We start from the raw sequence: 17,549 nt of genomic DNA, 5'->3' as shown, positions 1-17,549 counted from the left end.
TAAGATCATAATTACGTCACTACAAAGCGAGGAAGACTGAGTTGGGTTTTTTTCATGACCATAGCGCCATCTGGATTGGCGCTCAACTAAAGCCTGCTTATACTGTTATAGGGTGCAAGTTCTTAAAACATGGCTCCGACTGTCGCATCCACATAGAGATTTTAAATTTGTCCAGCAGCTAGTCTTCTTTGCTGTTAATAATCACCAATATAAAATCGGCGGTTATGCATAATCGCCGGATTTATCACGTTTATCGTAATACATTATATGTATTACAGCATAAATGTGATGAATGCATAATCTAGCTACCTTCAGTGCATAAGGCTGTTATCTTCATAACGCTAGTGAACGCGTCGTTTCAGTAAGAAGATTCAATTTTTGATAAGGGAAGCGATCGAGAGTGTAGAGCAACCAAGTGCATGCACCCTTTCGCATTGCATGATTTCCAATACATGTTGAAAAATATTGGCGTAAAGCCACTTATTGACTCTGTGAAGATGTGATGCTACCAGAAATGGTGCAGACTTGGAAATTCTTCAACGTAAGGACAAATCACAAGTGACGAAGTAATTTTCAATTACCATAACAGTGACTCATAATTTACAATGTGGCAGAGCAGCTAATCATCAATAAAATTTAAACGAAACGACCTTTTTAAGGGACTCGAGTTATGGGTCACGGCCCAAACTTGATTCACTAGTGATTCCGAGGTTGGTCGTACAAACCTACTTACAGCCAGCTTACTCATCTCAAGCTATTGGTCAATACCAGGATTGATTCACAAGGGCTTTCTAGATGAGTCGTATGACACTTACAGTCTGTTTCAAATGCACTTATTGCGTCATTGCTTTCACTAATTCCGAAATACAAACAGTCCCGTGGATCGCGAAACTGATCACGTTGTTGACGTTTGGGTCGCGACTGAGAAAGGTTAAGAAAACCTGTCTCGTACTCACCACAGTGGCAACACTCCTCATGATCCTCCCTTATTCTGAAACGACATTTATTCTGGCATTTGATGTTCAACTCGATTCCCAATACTTATTTATTTAAGTAGGAAGGAAAAAAAATTAAGTTTTCTTTTTTCTCCCATGAATGTACAAATCGAACTTTCTCTTGATATCCCGAATAAAATTCCTTCATTGTTGTCTTCCCTTTGATTTCTGTGAATCCATTTCTTCTCTTGATGAAACGCGGCTCACCCTTTGGCGATGCTTTGGAAACGAAGCACATATTCTTTATCGACCGATTATTACAAGCGTCCAGCTCATGAATGAAGCATGATATTCCACAAAAATAAACAAAATGATTCAACAAAAACGACATGAATATCAGCGATTCCTTTTCATCTCATTCATTGGAAACAAAAGATATTCTTCACTTACTTCATTGCGATTCATATCATATCATTTTTGTTTTTCTATCATCTCGCATTGAAGTCTTCAAAAACGAAAAAGAAAAGAGCGTTATCCGTTATCTCAATCTATAAAACATGCTTAAATTCTACATAAAATAATACTAATAAACGCTGAAGAGAAAACAAAACAAAATAAATTTCATTGATTTCTCGATAGAAGACGCTTGACTTGTCAGATGTATCAGACGCCTCGATTTTTCGATACCATTTTCACAAAACATCCCTCCCCCCCCTTTCTTTTGCTTCTCTTTTGATGTTCAAGTACTTGAAGTACGTACATACTACACATAAAACACAAAAAAGTTATGTGCAAATGAGAGAGAGAGAGAGATGGATGCAGCCGCGGATGATGTCCGTGACAAGTTCGGCGTTGTACGCGTATGGGAAACTTAATGAATATTTCAAACATGAAATTGCAGCTTCTGTTTAGAATAAAATACATAATAAACAGTATTTTGTTGTGAGAAAGAGAGGAGAAAAACTCTTTTTATTTATGAATATACGATATACACATCAAAGTGGAGTCTTGTTCGCATGTTTCTTCTAAAAAAGACACGAGTATAAAAAGCGTTACATTGTAGTGAAGACGTATGATAAAGATGTTAATGTCTCCCAGAAATTCTCAGAATGTATATTTACAGATGGAAAAAAGACACATACGAGGTTTATACGAAAACATGCATATATGAAAGTAAAAAAAAAAATATGTCCGCATTTACATGCCTTATTTTCCATCCTATTTTCAAGTATTATTCCTTGTCAAAAATGATATCCTTATTCTTCATAAATATCCCTTTCCCGGAAATTTTTGCCATATATTTCGCATGAATAGACCGCTTTAATTCTGTAAAAGATGTATATATGAGGAATTTTCTTCTCGGTGTTAATTAATGTTAATTATCGGAATCACCCTAGCGATTAATGAAGGAGAGAGTGTTCGGCCTCCTGTGAGCAGAAATATGAGTTTCGTGTATGAGTTATTGATGGAAAACGGTGTTTTAGCGCGATACCTCATTTTCTCCGCCGTGTTAAGATATTTTGACCGATGGTATTCCGAGTACCGTTCGTGAGACGCTTCTCTAATTGCCAATAAGGACAAGCGTAGCTCTTCTCTGCACCCCCTTCAACCAAGTCTATGTCCCTCTGTAGGTATGGTCTCCAAAACATTACAGCATACTCCAGTCCAGGACGAACTAAGCCTCGGAAAAACGGAAGAATGACTTTAGGAGAACACGAAGAGACCTTTTTAAAACTGAAGCCGAGCATTCTATTTGATTTTTTGACCACCACTGAACAATGTTCAGAAAACCTAAGCCGCTCGTCAATGAGAATTCCCAAATCGGTGACCCTAGTTGCATCCGGAATAGTGACACCATTCAACCGTGGGTTGTTCGAACCAAAATGAGCGACCACGCACTTGTCAACGCTAAACATCATGCTCCATTCATTTGCCCATGCTGCAGTCCTATTTAAGTTGGCCTGGAGCAACTCCCTATAGCTTTGATTCCCGATTACCCCCATTAGCTTCACGTCATCTGCGAATTTGCTAGCAATCCCATCGATACCCTGATCGAGTTTATAGATAAAAAGTGAAAAAGTTTTCTATCTAGTTTCCACGAGCCAATGAAGCAACCTATTTCAGCATTGAAACATCTCGCATTCTACAGCGATCTAAAGTGCCTATGCCAAACATAATACCGGGGGAGCTACAAGCGATGAAATCTTTTAAATGCATATAATACCATCTTGGTGCAGCCGACGGACAAGAGAAACGCCATGATCATTTTCAATCCGATCATTATGAAGAGAAGATGCGAAACCTGTTGGACCCGGCCCTATACAGAAAGCCAAAGAAGGATCCGACGCAACACAGATACTTCGTCAGATGAACCGGCTCATTAAATCATTTTCTCTTACAGAAGACATCAAAAAGACTGCCTGTAGATCAGAGGTGGTTCCGCCACGCATTTATGGATTCCCAAAAGTTCGCCAGCCAGAAGTTCCTCTACGGCGTATAGTGATCAGCATTGGGTCTCCTACATATTCACCTACACACAAAACACCTAGCAACAATGCGGAGAAGATGCATCGGTGTAACGGAAAACTTCATCACGGATTCCATTCATTTTATAGAAAAAATTAGTGATATAGTGCAACAGCCCATCGAAATATTGATTAGTATTGATGTTACATCACTCTTCACGAATGTACCGTGAAAAGATGTCATGGATCAGATCAGACAACTGTTCAAGAAAGATATTGTGAATCTTTTCTACGCCTGTCTCACAACTACATATTTTTCAGTTGGAATGGTGAATACAGTCGAATCCCGTTATAACGAACTCCCAGAGACCGGAGAAATCACTTCGTTATAATGAAATTTCGTTATAAATTCCAGGTTTCTGTATTGTTTCTATGCAAACTTATCTGGTGGATTAGAAAAGTGTTCATTAAAACGATATTTTCACTATAACGGTATTCGTTAAAACGGGATTTGACTGTATTATGAACAAATTGAAGGGGTAGCGATGACCAGCCCAATCAGCCCGGTCGTTGCTAATTTTTATATGGGAAGATTTGAGGCCTGGCGACAGCACAATACCAGCCATCAACGTGATTTCGGTATGTGGACGACACATTTGTAATATGGGGTCATGGAGAGGAGAAACTTCAAGAGTTCCTAGTTCATCTTAACAATATACATCAAATAATAGAAACATAACATCAGATTCACAATGGAGAAATAAGAAGAGGGGAACCCTTTCGTTTCTAGATGTTCTGGTCACGGGGAAATGTAATAGACATGGCCATACGGTATACCGTAAAGAGACGCACACAAACAGATACCTGCACTGGCAGTCTAATCACCATCCTGCCCAGAAGCACGGTATGATCAAAGCTCTGGTAGAAAGAGCAAGAAGAATCTGTGAGCCAGAGAAAATTTTGGTGAAGGAAAAAAAAACCATCTAGGGCCTCTCTGGATACTCTACGGGATATGTAATGAGGGCCACACATCCAAAGAACGCTTCACGGAAAGTAGAAGTACCCGCGACCGGAAAAGCGTTTCTGCCTTACATTCCTCAAGTTACGGACAGAACTGGACGACACCGGAGAAAATTCACCATCGTGGCCATCTTCAATCTAACCATAATCCGAAGTGAATGTCTCGGGTCAGCCAATGATCAACGGGACGGACTAAAAACAGCTTGGGTTTACCGTATCCCGTGCAGTTATAGAAAAGTGCTTTATAGGCACTACAAAAAAGATCGATATCAACCAGATTAGGCCATACAGATTTGTCTGGGTCAGGTTGACAAGTCAGCCGTAGCAGAGCATGCTCTGACCAAGGATCACAAAATTGTCTTCGCGGACAACCACGTGCTATCCAACGACAGAAGATATTTTCCACGCATTTTTAGAGAAGCAATCGGGATTCAAAAGAACAAGAACTGCTTCAACAGAAAGGAAGAGAGGATGGAGATCAACAGTACTTGGTTTCCCGTGTTAAAAATGACGAGACTTAAACCCAAGCATTATCCAGAAGCCTTAGGAACAACTTCGGACAATGGGAAAAATCTAGCTCAACGGACCAATCCCGACGAAGCAATGCGACTCAAACAGGGAGAAGGCGTAAGTAGTAGCCTATTTTAATTCTTGAAAATGTTCGCCATCCGTGCGAACGAACAGTCGAAAGACAAAATCTTTACGTAACGTCGGCCAAGAAACCCAAAAACTTCGAATTTTACCAAAATAATCTAAAGTTTTTAATGGACATCCTGCCCTGTTCCAGTTAGAAAGTTGTTGTCTTGTCTCTTCTTAAACACAACAAAAAGAATCCCATGTTTCTAAGTTCTTATGGTTGAGTTAACTATGTGTGTGAAGGTCAAATTTTTCATTTGTGTGTGAACCCACTAATATCTCTAACATAAATTGCAACAATTGAGTAATTTTTCATTTAATTAGAATTAAATTATCGAGTCTTCCTTCCTGGACCTTCTCACACGAGGATACTCTGATCGAACTCTAGTAGCCCCAACTTGAGAGTTTAGTTGACTTGATCGAGTCGAGTTGCCCATTCTCCCTCACATGGCGCTACTAAAAATAAGATATCCCAAAGCCCGGGAAAATGAGTAAAAATGACGAAATGTTTAGTTCACCTCCCTTATCTCCCTGTACATTATGAACCGGAAGGGGGGGGGGTGTAAGAAGAAAATCAAATTTTCAGCGATTTTAGCAGTGATGAAGTTGATATTTAATTGTAATTATAAATAATTATCATCCTACAGTATTATTTTCGCAAAAAAAGATAAGTACAGACAAAGAAATTATGGATATAACCATACATTGAAAACGCATTCATCGGACCCTATTCGTTACGGCCAACGGGAATCGCAGTCCTTGCATTATGCGGAATTAGAGAAGAGGCTTACCTGGAACTAATAAATCAGCTGATTACCTGCCAGCCCCGATGAGTAACTGCTAATTATCCTTAAGAGAGATCCATGCTGTAAATATCCAATATTTGGACGGAGTATAGTTCCATGAAATAAAGAAACTTTATTTTCTTTTGAGAGTTGACTAAGCTGCTACCATACCGAAAGAAAAAATATATCACTGCGTTTACTTGGAGCAATACGGGGGTTATCTCATAAACTCCCGTATGCACGTGTGTACTGTGCGTGGCCTATATTTATGTTACACACATTCCATTCGAGAGGTATTTGGAGTTAGAGTTGCTTCAGAGAATATTTCTGTGGGAAATAAAAATTACATATATATAACTGTTTGTCTTGTTGCAAAATTCAGCGTGGGCACCTCTCGTACAATCGAAATATAAAGGAATATGCTAAGAAACGCGTTACTTTGTTGCGTTTGACTAGCATGAAAGTCGAAAAGTGACTCCGTTGCGTAGCATATATATTCCGTTGCAAAATACGTCAATATCCTCGTGTGAGGAGCTCCATAGAAATATACGTGTTCAATCTTCTTGATACGGAGTCTTCTATCTGTCGCCAGATTTCAGTACCCCCGTGTGAAGGGGTCCTGTAGGTTGAGATATACAGGTCTAAATATTTCGTCTTTCCAAATAATTTGGCATTTAGCTCATGGTATTTTGGAGATTAATTAATGCCTTTATTATACACTGCTAATGTGATTCCTGACTCTGCCAAAAAGACTTGTTGAAAGGGATCTTTGCAACGGGATAAGTCAACTGAAATTTCTCCAAATTTCGCTCATGTTGATTGCTCGTGTGACAAGTCTTCACAAGTCTAAAATTTCACTCCATCAATTCAAATTTAAGTGAAAACGATAATTCAAACAAATAAAAAATATATATATTTTCTCTCATTCTTTCACTCTTTAAGTAAGTAAAAAACCAGTCTACAGACCATTGTCTCGAATAGTTATTGACGAACTAACTCGTGCACGTAAGTAGAGTGGTTTGAGCTGAAATCTGACACGCGTCAAATTACTGAAAATCGAGTAATTCGGTCATACATAAGAAGTAGTCATCGAACAAAAAAAACGGAAATATGATATTTACTCATTATATCCAGCAAATATAATTTGGCATTCCATCCACGACATGAACCATCATCATCTTAGATTCTCGCTCTAGGGCTCCTCGTTGCTGCCTATCTCCTCCTATATATATATATAATATCTGGAGATTATGTTGGGGACGAAAAAAAAGAAGGACGGCGAAGGCGTGAAGAAAGGCACGGAATACTAATCCTTGTGGAATCATATACTGAATCCCTGATATCAAAACCTCGTGTATCTTCATCAGGGAAGATGTCAGAGTACAGAAAAAAAAGGAAAAGTCCTTTTTTCCTCCTCCTCTTCTCTCCTTTTATATGTATATACCTATCAGAACCCGTAGAGATTACAATGGCCGTTATGAGAGAGATCAAAGGATCATTTCTTCGTTCAAAAAAGGAGTTTTTCCCTCTCTCTCTCTCTCTCCAAACTCCCTATTTCTCTGACACATCCCACGTCATCCAAAATCTATGCTTTTTCATGGATGTTGTGTCGCCATTTTTTCGCGGTGTTTCAAAAGGATGTACGGTCGAGCCCGCTTATAACGATATCTGATATCACGAAGCTTGGCCCGACTTTGATTTGATGGGGGCCCTCCGCAAAAGAGGAATTGGAGGCTCCCTTCGACTTTGGTCAAAGAGGTTTGGTACGTCAGAAAATATAGTACAGTAGAATTTCGACTATCCGGCATAGTCTCTTGTCCTCACGAAGTCATCAAATCATCGGAGCAGTCGCCAAACTTCACTAAACCTCTTGCCGATTTGGCAATATTTGCAGAGGAATGTGCATTAACTTTTATTTTTACATAATATAATGACTATTTGGAGGCGAAAAATGGCATAATAAACACAAATACAAATACAACAAAATGCCGAACGAGGTGGCTGATAGAAAGATGCCCATAAAAATATGGATGTCATATATTTCAAAAATACAGCAACCCAATTAAAAATGCAATTAACACAAATTATAAACAATATATACACATGATAAAATATTATGCAATGCCCATAAAGAATACTTATGGTTGTCTTATTCTAAGTATGGATAGAGCTTCTCGATTTACTCCAACATGTTTATCGTATTTCTTTATAAACGTGTCAATTGTGCTACAATTTACTACCTCCGGGGGTAAGCTGTTCCATTTATTAACAATCCTATTAGAGAAAAATTCCCTGCGACACCATAACCTTGCATTGTCCCTCACCAATCGATACTGGTGTCCCCTTGTAAAAGCAGTCGATTGGCGGGTGTACTAAAAGTTCATGCCTCATCCTATCCATCCCATTGAAAATTTTGAACACTTCGGTCATATCTCCTCGACACCTGCGTTCATCCAATGTAAACATATTCAAAAAATGAACTCTCTCTTCATAACTCAAGCCCCGTGTGCCAATAAGGACACGCGTAGCTCTTCTCTGCACCCCTTCAACCAAGTCTATGTCCCTCTGTAGGTGATAAATGAGAACTATTTGCAGAATTTTCCGTAACAATATTTATATTCTCGGACTTCCTTTCTCTGTAATAAATTTTTGAAACATACAGTACAGTACATAACAAACATTTACATTATGTATACGTTTTGGAGGGAAGGGTTTCGAATTTGCTGACTTTTGATGACGGGGGGGGGAAGGGTTGAAGGTTGCTTACGTCATCAACCACTCTTTTTGAAGATATGAAATGTTCTAAGCTTCTGACGAAATCTTGCTGACAGCGGAGGGGGGGGGGGGTGTCCAGTGTTTTGCTGACGAGGGGAAAGAGGGTCAAAAATGGATAAAAATCTGCTGACGTAATACCTGAATGGCTCCTAATCATCACATATTTGTTCATATTCAACTTGGCGGGGTATGCATTCCATCTTTGGACATTTGTGAACAGCTCCTGGAGGTACCTTAGCGCCTCCAAATTAATATAACATCGTCAGCTTATAAACCCAGGACGCCAATTGGTATAATCATCAATGAGAATACTGTGGTTTATCGGGCTCAAGTTGAAACCTTGTTTAATTCCTGTGGTTATACGTCTCTTTTCTAATAATGGGTCGTTTACCTTGACCTGAAAAGGTCCGAAAAGGCAAATATAAACTCAAAACAAGGTTATTTGGATTTTTTCCCTAATTGGCATGCCTCTAGGATCCACGTTACGCCAGTAAGATGTGGTGAGTACTGGTAGCTATGCACCCTGGTTAATTAATTAATTAATTAACTAATTTTGTAGAAATGAACTAAGCGGCACATTTACAGATCGCTTAAGTGTCCCGTGTTACAATTCCTGAGCATTTGAGCGGCCCGTGGCACATTTTCAGATCACTTAAATGACCCGGGACACAGTTCCAGAATACTTAAGCGATCCGTGACACATTTAGAGAAAGATTACTTGAGTGGCATGTGACGTAGTTTTAGAGCACTGAAGAGGGCCCCAGTGCGGTTCTACATCACTCAAGTTACCAGCGGCACATTCTCGGGTAATTTAAGTGATCCGCGGCATATAATTACGGATCTCTTGAGTGATGCGTGACGCAGTTTCAGAGCACTTAAGCGGCTCGGACACATTTCCAGATCGCTTGGATCCGCGAAACATTTAGAAATCACTAAAGTGGCTCTGTAGGGCACTTATCAATAGGTTGGGGAAATGTTACTTCAAGTGCCCACAAACTATCGAAAGGTTTTTCTCGTTTTTGGCACACCGAGTAAGATGCCATTAAAAATATTTCATATTTTCATAGAGGGTGGTTGATGACGTAAGCATTATCCAAACCCTCCCCCCACCTTGTCATCAAAAGTCAGCAAATCCCCTCCCTCCATCGATGATGACGTAATACTTGAACGGCCCCCAATAAGCTTATTGCTTACATTCAGTCGAATACAATCGACAAGATTATTGGTCGCACTTTTTTCAAGTTTTATAAAAGAACTTTCTAAAACATTTATAGTAATCCCGGCCTATATACACGAATCCATTAAACATAAAAAATTGAAATAATAACAAATGACCCTTTCTTAAATTCAGCAATGCAGTTGCAATTTTTGCACAATATCGACATTAACCCTTTGCACTCGAGGCCGTTTCTGCGCGGACTAATCAGCAGCTCGAAGCGTTTCGTAGCGCTTTTGGCGAATTTCTTACTTCTAACTTAAAATGATTACACACACAAATTAACACATAAAACTTTTATATTCCAATATTTAATGTGTCTTTACATCTTTACGAAGATAATTTCTCAAACATTAGTCTTTGTAATTTTGTTTTGTATGATATTTCATTTAACAATTGCCGAGATGCATGCCAGGCTTTTCGGGAGGAGGCTCTGTGATGGTATGGGGCGTGTGCAGTTGGCTTAATATGGGACCCCTAATACGTCTAGATACGACTCTGACAGGTGACAGGTACGTAAGCATCCTGTCTGATCACCTGCACAAATTCATGTCCATTGTGCATTCCGACGGACTTGGACAACTTCAGCAGGACAATGCGACACCCCACACGTCCAGAATTGCTACAAAGTGGCTCCAGCAGGAACACTCTTCTGACTTTAGACACTTCCGCTGGCCACCAAAATCCCCAGACATGAACATTATTGAACATATCTGGGATGCCTTGCAACGTGCTGTTCAGAAGAGATCTCCACCCCCTCTTACTCCTACGGATTTATGGACAGCCCTGCAGGATTCATGATGTCAGTTACCTCCAGCACTACTTCAGACATTAGTCGAGTCCATGCCACGTCGTGTTGCGGCACTTCTGCGGACTCGCGGGGGCCCTACACGATATTAGGCAGGTTGACCAGTTTTTTTGGCTCTTCAGTGTAGTTATCACCGCGCATCGAATTTCCGCACCAAACAAAGTGGTGAGCAAGAGTCACCTCTCGAGTGCAAAGGGTTAAATTGCAAAACATATCACAAATTGTGTGATGATGAACGGAAAAAGAGAAAGAAGGAAATTCACAAATTACGTTGCCGTTGCTAGTTGATGCGAAGTACCGAGCACTAAGCTCTCGTCTTCTTCGTCTTGGTTTCTCTACTTAGGTAGAGATATTGATCAGTCAATGGCAAAATGGTTGCTTAAAAACAACCACCGGCAGTTTTTTTGTTTTTTTTAATTATATATAACCCTTTATATATAAAATATTCTCGCTAATACAAAACAATATCGATATACTGTTAACAGTTTTCAGGGGTTAAAACATCTTCTACCCCATCAGATTACACTTACTTTCAAAATAAATCTCGTCGATTGCAAACATTCTCACAATATGTACAATATTAAACAAATCAGTTTCACAAAGTGATTAACACAACACAAGTTTACAGCATATTTTGCAATATATTTCCATTTGGACAAAAAATGATATGTGTATATACATGAAAAACTCCAACAATGTCACCAAAACCGTTCAATATGATTTCTAAACATTTGACAAACATATTTAAAAAATATATAATTATAAAATAGAAAAATAGAGTATAAGGTTCTAATGGTCATTAGAATTTACAGAACATCAATACACTCCTCAGAATCATATTACGTAACTCTTGAACATTTGACAATTATAATATAATTGTCAAATGTTCAAATTAAAAAATCTATGCTGATTTTTTAATAGGTCTTATAATATAATTAGTATATAGGTCACATAACAAATGGTTATATAATTCACAATGCGTTCATATCATATACCTTTCAATATTTCTAATATTTATCAATACTATGCTGTGGTACATTATTAATAAAAATACAAGGTCTTTTCAATCATAACTTCAGTAAGATTAACCATTATTGCTTGTTCTATGACAATTAAAATACCTTCCTAAAATTTGTAACCAAGATATTCTTTGGTCTTAGCTGTGCTAATTTCTGTTCAGGTGGGTAGTTGGATGCTTAGCTGATGACATCCACTTCTGAAGCATCTTGCTTCTCAAAGTACTTTTTTGGCCAGTTTCTTTATACATTTGTAGATCAATAAAAATGCTTACCCCAAACATGATCATCACAATAGTTAACTTTTTCAATGGACTTCTTGATAAAGTTTACTTTCCAGATTACTGGAAGACTGCAATTATAAAGGTTATACCGAAGCAAGGTAAACCAAAAGAGTACTGCAATTGATATAGACCCATCGCTCTTCTTCCACATCTGTCTAAATTATTCGAAAGGGTATTTGCGGCAAGATTGATTAAATTTATAGAAGATCACAATGTAGCCAGAGCCGAGCAGTTTGGTTTTAAAAGAGGACACGGCACAACAAATCAACTCGTGAGGGTTGTGGAATGTCTTCACGAAGCTAAAAACTACAAAGACTATGCAGTAGGAGCTTTTTTAGATTATAACAAGGCATTCGATTGCATTTGGCACCTCCTACTGAAGATGATCAACAGAGGTTATCCCTCGATAATCATAAAATTTTTGCGATCATACTTACTTTTCAGAACATTTCAGGTCAAAATAGGAGAAGCATGTTCTTCCAAAAAGTGCATTAAGGCGGGAATCAATCAAGGGTCAAATTTAGGACCTATATTACATAATATTTTTATGGATGATTATCCGCAGGTGCCTAAAGAAATTTTATCTTTATATGCTGACGATGTCCTCATGATATGCGCAGACAGGATAGCTTCTAAGGCTCTTAGCAACCTCCAGGAGCTGATGGAAGAAGTGGAATACCGGAATTTAGTAAATAGGGCCAAATTAAATGTTTCAAAGTGTGTTTTTATGTGGCTGACAAACAAAGAGATTCCACAAAATTCTTACTTGTTTATTGAACATCAAGCGATTGACCCAAGCATAGTGACTAAGTACTTAGGAGTATACATAGACACTCGCCTAAATTTCAAATATCACAAATTACGTACAAAATGATTATTTATACATTTAAAACTACCTCAACTACACATCAAATGGTTCAAACATTCGCCTTCTGAATTTGCTTGTATATAAATTCAAGTAATTTATCTCACGTTTAATTGAATTTCAGAATATTGCGTCAATCATTTTCGTTTATTGTGTGTCATTTCAAGACTAAGGGTGCGATTATAGTGCACGCGTGTTTCCGATTCTGCAAACCCCCCCGCGTCGTCTCCGATTGGTTGAAAACCCCGATTTTAAACTTTTTGTTCAGCTTGAAATTCGGGTTTTTAACCAATCGGAGACGACGCGGGGTTTGCAGAATCAGAAACACGCGTGCGCTATAATCGCACCCTTACTCTCTAGAAGCTTGAAAGAAAAATTCACAGATAGCGCTTCTAGAGAGTTTTGATTTTGTTAATTTTCAAATAGTTTTGTGTAGCTTCGGAGGCCATCCAAGTATCACTACTTGGGGGGATCACTACACGATGGTGGGGGGGAGTATTACTTTTGATGACAAAGGGGAGGTTGGATTTGGCGTCGCAGCATCGGGGGGAGGGGGTAGAGATGTGGGTAATGAATTAATTAGTTACATCATCGACCACCCATTAGTAACTTCACTTTATAGGGAATGCCAGAAACGGGGAAAACCTTCCGCCTAGTTCGTGGGCACTTGAACTGACACATTCCTCCTATTCATATGTACTTAACAGACTTTCTTCTATAGTAGACCTCTGCTCACTCCCCTCCCCGATCAGTCTCACTCGTACAACACATATGGTAATACTTCACCAAACACCAACTCTGGCCATATCGCTATATTGCAATTTACTGCCATTAGTGAAAGTGAAGTTGAAAGTGAAGGCGCTGTCTATCGGTGGTCGCCTTGAGTTCGTTAGGGAATATATCTTATCTATATCCTCCCTTGGGTTCGAACCCGGGACCCTGACAACAACCGTCACGATGGTAGATCTTACCACCATGTCTCACTCGTACAGCGGGCAGGTCGGCTGAACTGTTTGGTGTCCACTCGGCGCATAACATGCGATGTTCTTGAGTGATTTGTGGACTTCCGTACGTAAGCGATGCATGCTCGTCGAATGCGGGAAGTGTATGGTGATCGAGGAGAGGGGCGAATTGTCTATTTTCGTCCTGCCGCTAATACAATTTTTCCTGAATTGCGGATCGCCGCCACCCCCCCCCCCGTACCACCTATACTTTTGCATGATGAGTAGGAGAAAGAGGAGGAATCAACCTTCTTGCATGATGGATAGCTGTGACCACAACTGGTATGTGCGTAGGTGGGATATTAAGCAAAAGCAAAATTTTGCTGTACTTATTTAGTATTCCCCTGAAATACTTTATCACTCGCGGTGTGGGTCCCCCTTGCACTCGGAAAAAATTTAATAATCATTGGCTAGTCAAGACCAGACACGAATTTCTTTAGTTTCTGTGAAGTATTTCGCTTCACTTCTGGCATGTTGAAAATTCGGTTTCACAGTATTACACGAGTCAATCACAATCGATACAAAAATTATTTACAGTAACTTCCGAAGAATTTGAAAATATTGAGGTCGTATGGGCCTTCTACCTGCTCTAACTTGATCAGATGCAGTGAGGTAATCTCATCGAGCCAAAATTTCCCTCAAAAAAAAATTTCCCCTTTTGAATGTTTTTCTTCCAGAAATTCAGAATTAATGTGCTGCCATCTATAAATAAAAATATGTAACTGAGTATTTGGTGTCACAAAAGCATTGCACAAAAATTTTACAAAAATAAATAATTATTATTATTTCATTTTACAAAAACTCGCGAAATTTCCTAAAAACGCTAAAAAATTGTCCCCCCATTGATCAAATATTAGCCAATTTTTCCCACGAGTTACCATGAAGAAGAAAGGAGCTCTCGTCAGAGGCGGGAAGCGGGAAAAACCCCAATCTGAAGTAAAATCGGAAAATAACCGGGGACAATTGTTTTTCACTTTTGATTAAAAACGATTATAGATAGATAGATGGAACCGCTCACAACCCCGGACTGATGCAAAGCACCTTACTTCCGTTACCTCAAAAGAGGCAGAGTTATGTCGGAAAAGTTAGCAAAGATTTATAGTAGTGGCTCCCCTTGCCCCGTGCTCGCAAGTTTCGAATTACTCGCGTCGTTCTCCCCATGAAGACAGCCATCAACTCAATGCAACATACAAGCCATTTGACAAAAATGAGTGACTGAATCCAATGACCAGGGAGAAAAATTGCACGTGCGCCCAGTGGCACATAAGGGCCGGAGACCGCAGCCTGAGATTCCGAAAGAAATGTGGGAAAGACTTGTGGGCAAGAAAGAAGAAGAAGCTGGCTTGTTGAAGTGGGAGAGCTTTGAGAATGGTCAAAAAACACAATCTATACAAATTACATACATACAGCGCCTCGACTGTGACGGGAAACGAAGAAACAAAGCCTCCGTCCACAGTGCTGAGCAGTTTTGTTTGCCTTTCCTATTACAGAATATGCAATATACACACACACAGAATACACACAGAGCCTGCACTGCGACGGGAATAATCAAACAGAGCCTCCGTTGACAGTGCTGGACATTCACATTTGAATTACATGCACACATTATTAAGTTTACAAAAATTTCCCTTTTTTATACTATTGATAATGGATATAACTATGAAGGTAGTATTGGGTACAAATATCACCATGAGCTCATACAAACATTCAAGGTTACAAAATTACTATGCAGAACTAGCTGGTACCCTCGTCTTTGCTCGCGTGGATTTGGTAATTTAAAAATTACTGGGCGGTGATTCCCCCCATATAACATTTGATGACACCTCATGCAGTGGCGTAGCAAGGTCTGGTGGCACCCGGTGCAGAGTTTTAACTCGTCACTTCCCCCATGTCCACCAAAATATAAAATGAAATTTACTGAGGAAGTAATTTTTTAAAATAATGCAACGAATAAAAGGCAAATACCCCAGGAAGTACTAAAAAATTTCTTACGCATTTCGACACGCTATGGATGTGGGGAATTATAATGATATTCTTATATATCACGCTGACCGAGTTTACTTACACGCAGGCGCTTCGCTTCATTCTTGCCACGACGTTTGAACTTGGACAGACACGTATAGTTTTTTTTTTCTTCTTTCCGCTGAGGATTGAAGATTTGGAAATCAATCAAGTGTGAAATACTCGGTCAGCGTGATATTCTTATATCCTCTGAAAACGACACCCATAGTGTGTCGAAATGCATTAGAAATTTTTTTTAATATTTCCTGGCATTTGCCTTATTCATGGACGATTTTTTGACTATTTCGTTGATGTTCGGGTTAAAAATAACATCTTGTTGCACAGAACGACTTGGGGCAAATGATATTTGTGTCAAGGATGAGACGATGAGTCACCGGGACCGGTTATTTGTTTACTTGAGCACCAGAACAGTTCAAAAGAAACGAGACAGAACAGCCCCGTTCCCTCCCACGCACCACACAATAATACTAAATTATTACAGTATCACATCGTTCACCTGAAATTAGCGATTGTAAAGGCCCATGTAAATTATTTGACATGTTATTTTACGTGATAGTGGTAGGAACCGAGAGACACCCAGGCTCTGTCACACTCGGTGATATAAGCACATTGTCCCAGGGGACTCGGGTTCCTCCGGGGAACCTAACCATTTATTCAGCTTGAGAAAGATTGCATACAGTACATGGGCATGTGCCATTTCGCACCTCGCCAGTAAACAAGTATAAAATTTCTGATCGAAAAAATGGTGATTCATGTAAATAAATCACAGGTTATTTTATGTAACAAAATGGCGCATTAATACAAAACCAGCAATTTTTGTCACTCCCCCCTCAGAGCTGGTACCGGTGTGGACCGCACCCGCCTTCCTACGCCGCTGACCTCATGACTCCCCTTTGGCGATGAACTTTCAGAGATCTCGTCTTAGCGGGTATCTACATTAAAAAATGTAATACTGACGAATTAATGGGGATTCATATTTATGGCTTCATCGATTTCGACTCAGTGATGATTACTCCATACAACCGTTCAGCTAGGGCGCAACTCCCCTGAGGTCAAAAGAAAACAGTAAGAAAAAGCAGAACCCGGGTTCGAACCCCCAATGTCGCCACAGTGGTGCTAGACTGAAGTTAGTCTTCTGCGGTTCCCAACTTCGAGGCGCGAATGCGAGCCGATCTCCCCGTTTAAAACTTTCGCCGCAGAGAGCAACAGGCCCACAACGGTATTATTATTCAATCATAACACTTCTCTCATAGTTAGAAAAATTGAGGGAACATGGCAGCACACTACTCATAACAAGCATTACACAAAAACAAGCTTTACGTCAGGTTCAAAACACATACACGCACATTCTAGCATGCACCAATTCGTTAGAAGTTCTGCAGAGGACTATTGATGGGGGTGCATGTATGGTTTAGTTGTAGTACAAACGAATGCCGTAATAAGGAACTCCAAGAGACTGAACCTCCAAGAGATATCCCTTCGTTATAACGGAAATTCTGTTATATAGGAATTCCAGGTTTTTGACATTGTCCTATATTGTTCCTATTATTCGCGATAATGTCTCTCATAAGTCATTGAAGTGAGTAGAGAATGAAACAAAATGCAGGAAATCAGAGATTCATTTCAAAGAACAGCTATTTGCACGTATTTACATGCCGATATTTTGAAGGAACGCGACCTACAAATAGATTGCGATCGATAAATAAGATTCCCTTGTTTTC

General features: G+C 39.5%; 1 protein-coding gene across 1 annotated transcript in view; it reads left to right on the top strand.

The window, feature by feature from the left end:
- The window catches only part of LOC149065262 (cytosolic carboxypeptidase 6-like), a 659,637-nt gene that overhangs the window by 569,117 nt on the left and 72,971 nt on the right, over window positions 1-17,549 (top strand). The window contains exon 6 of the mRNA XM_089254127.1: window positions 12,506-12,628. Coding sequence (XP_089110253.1) covers window positions 12,506-12,628 — 123 coding nt within the window. The remainder of the gene's footprint in view (window positions 1-12,505; window positions 12,629-17,549) is intronic.

This window comes from Pholcus phalangioides, unplaced genomic scaffold (assembly GCF_987345545.1).
Source record: "Pholcus phalangioides strain wild (caught in Gottingen) unplaced genomic scaffold, Ppha-v1.0 ptg000040l_1, whole genome shotgun sequence".
NCBI classification, from domain to species: Eukaryota; Metazoa; Arthropoda; class Arachnida; order Araneae; family Pholcidae; genus Pholcus; species Pholcus phalangioides.
Note: the sequence above shows the minus strand (reverse complement) of the source record. Positions and strands in the feature narration are given on the sequence as shown.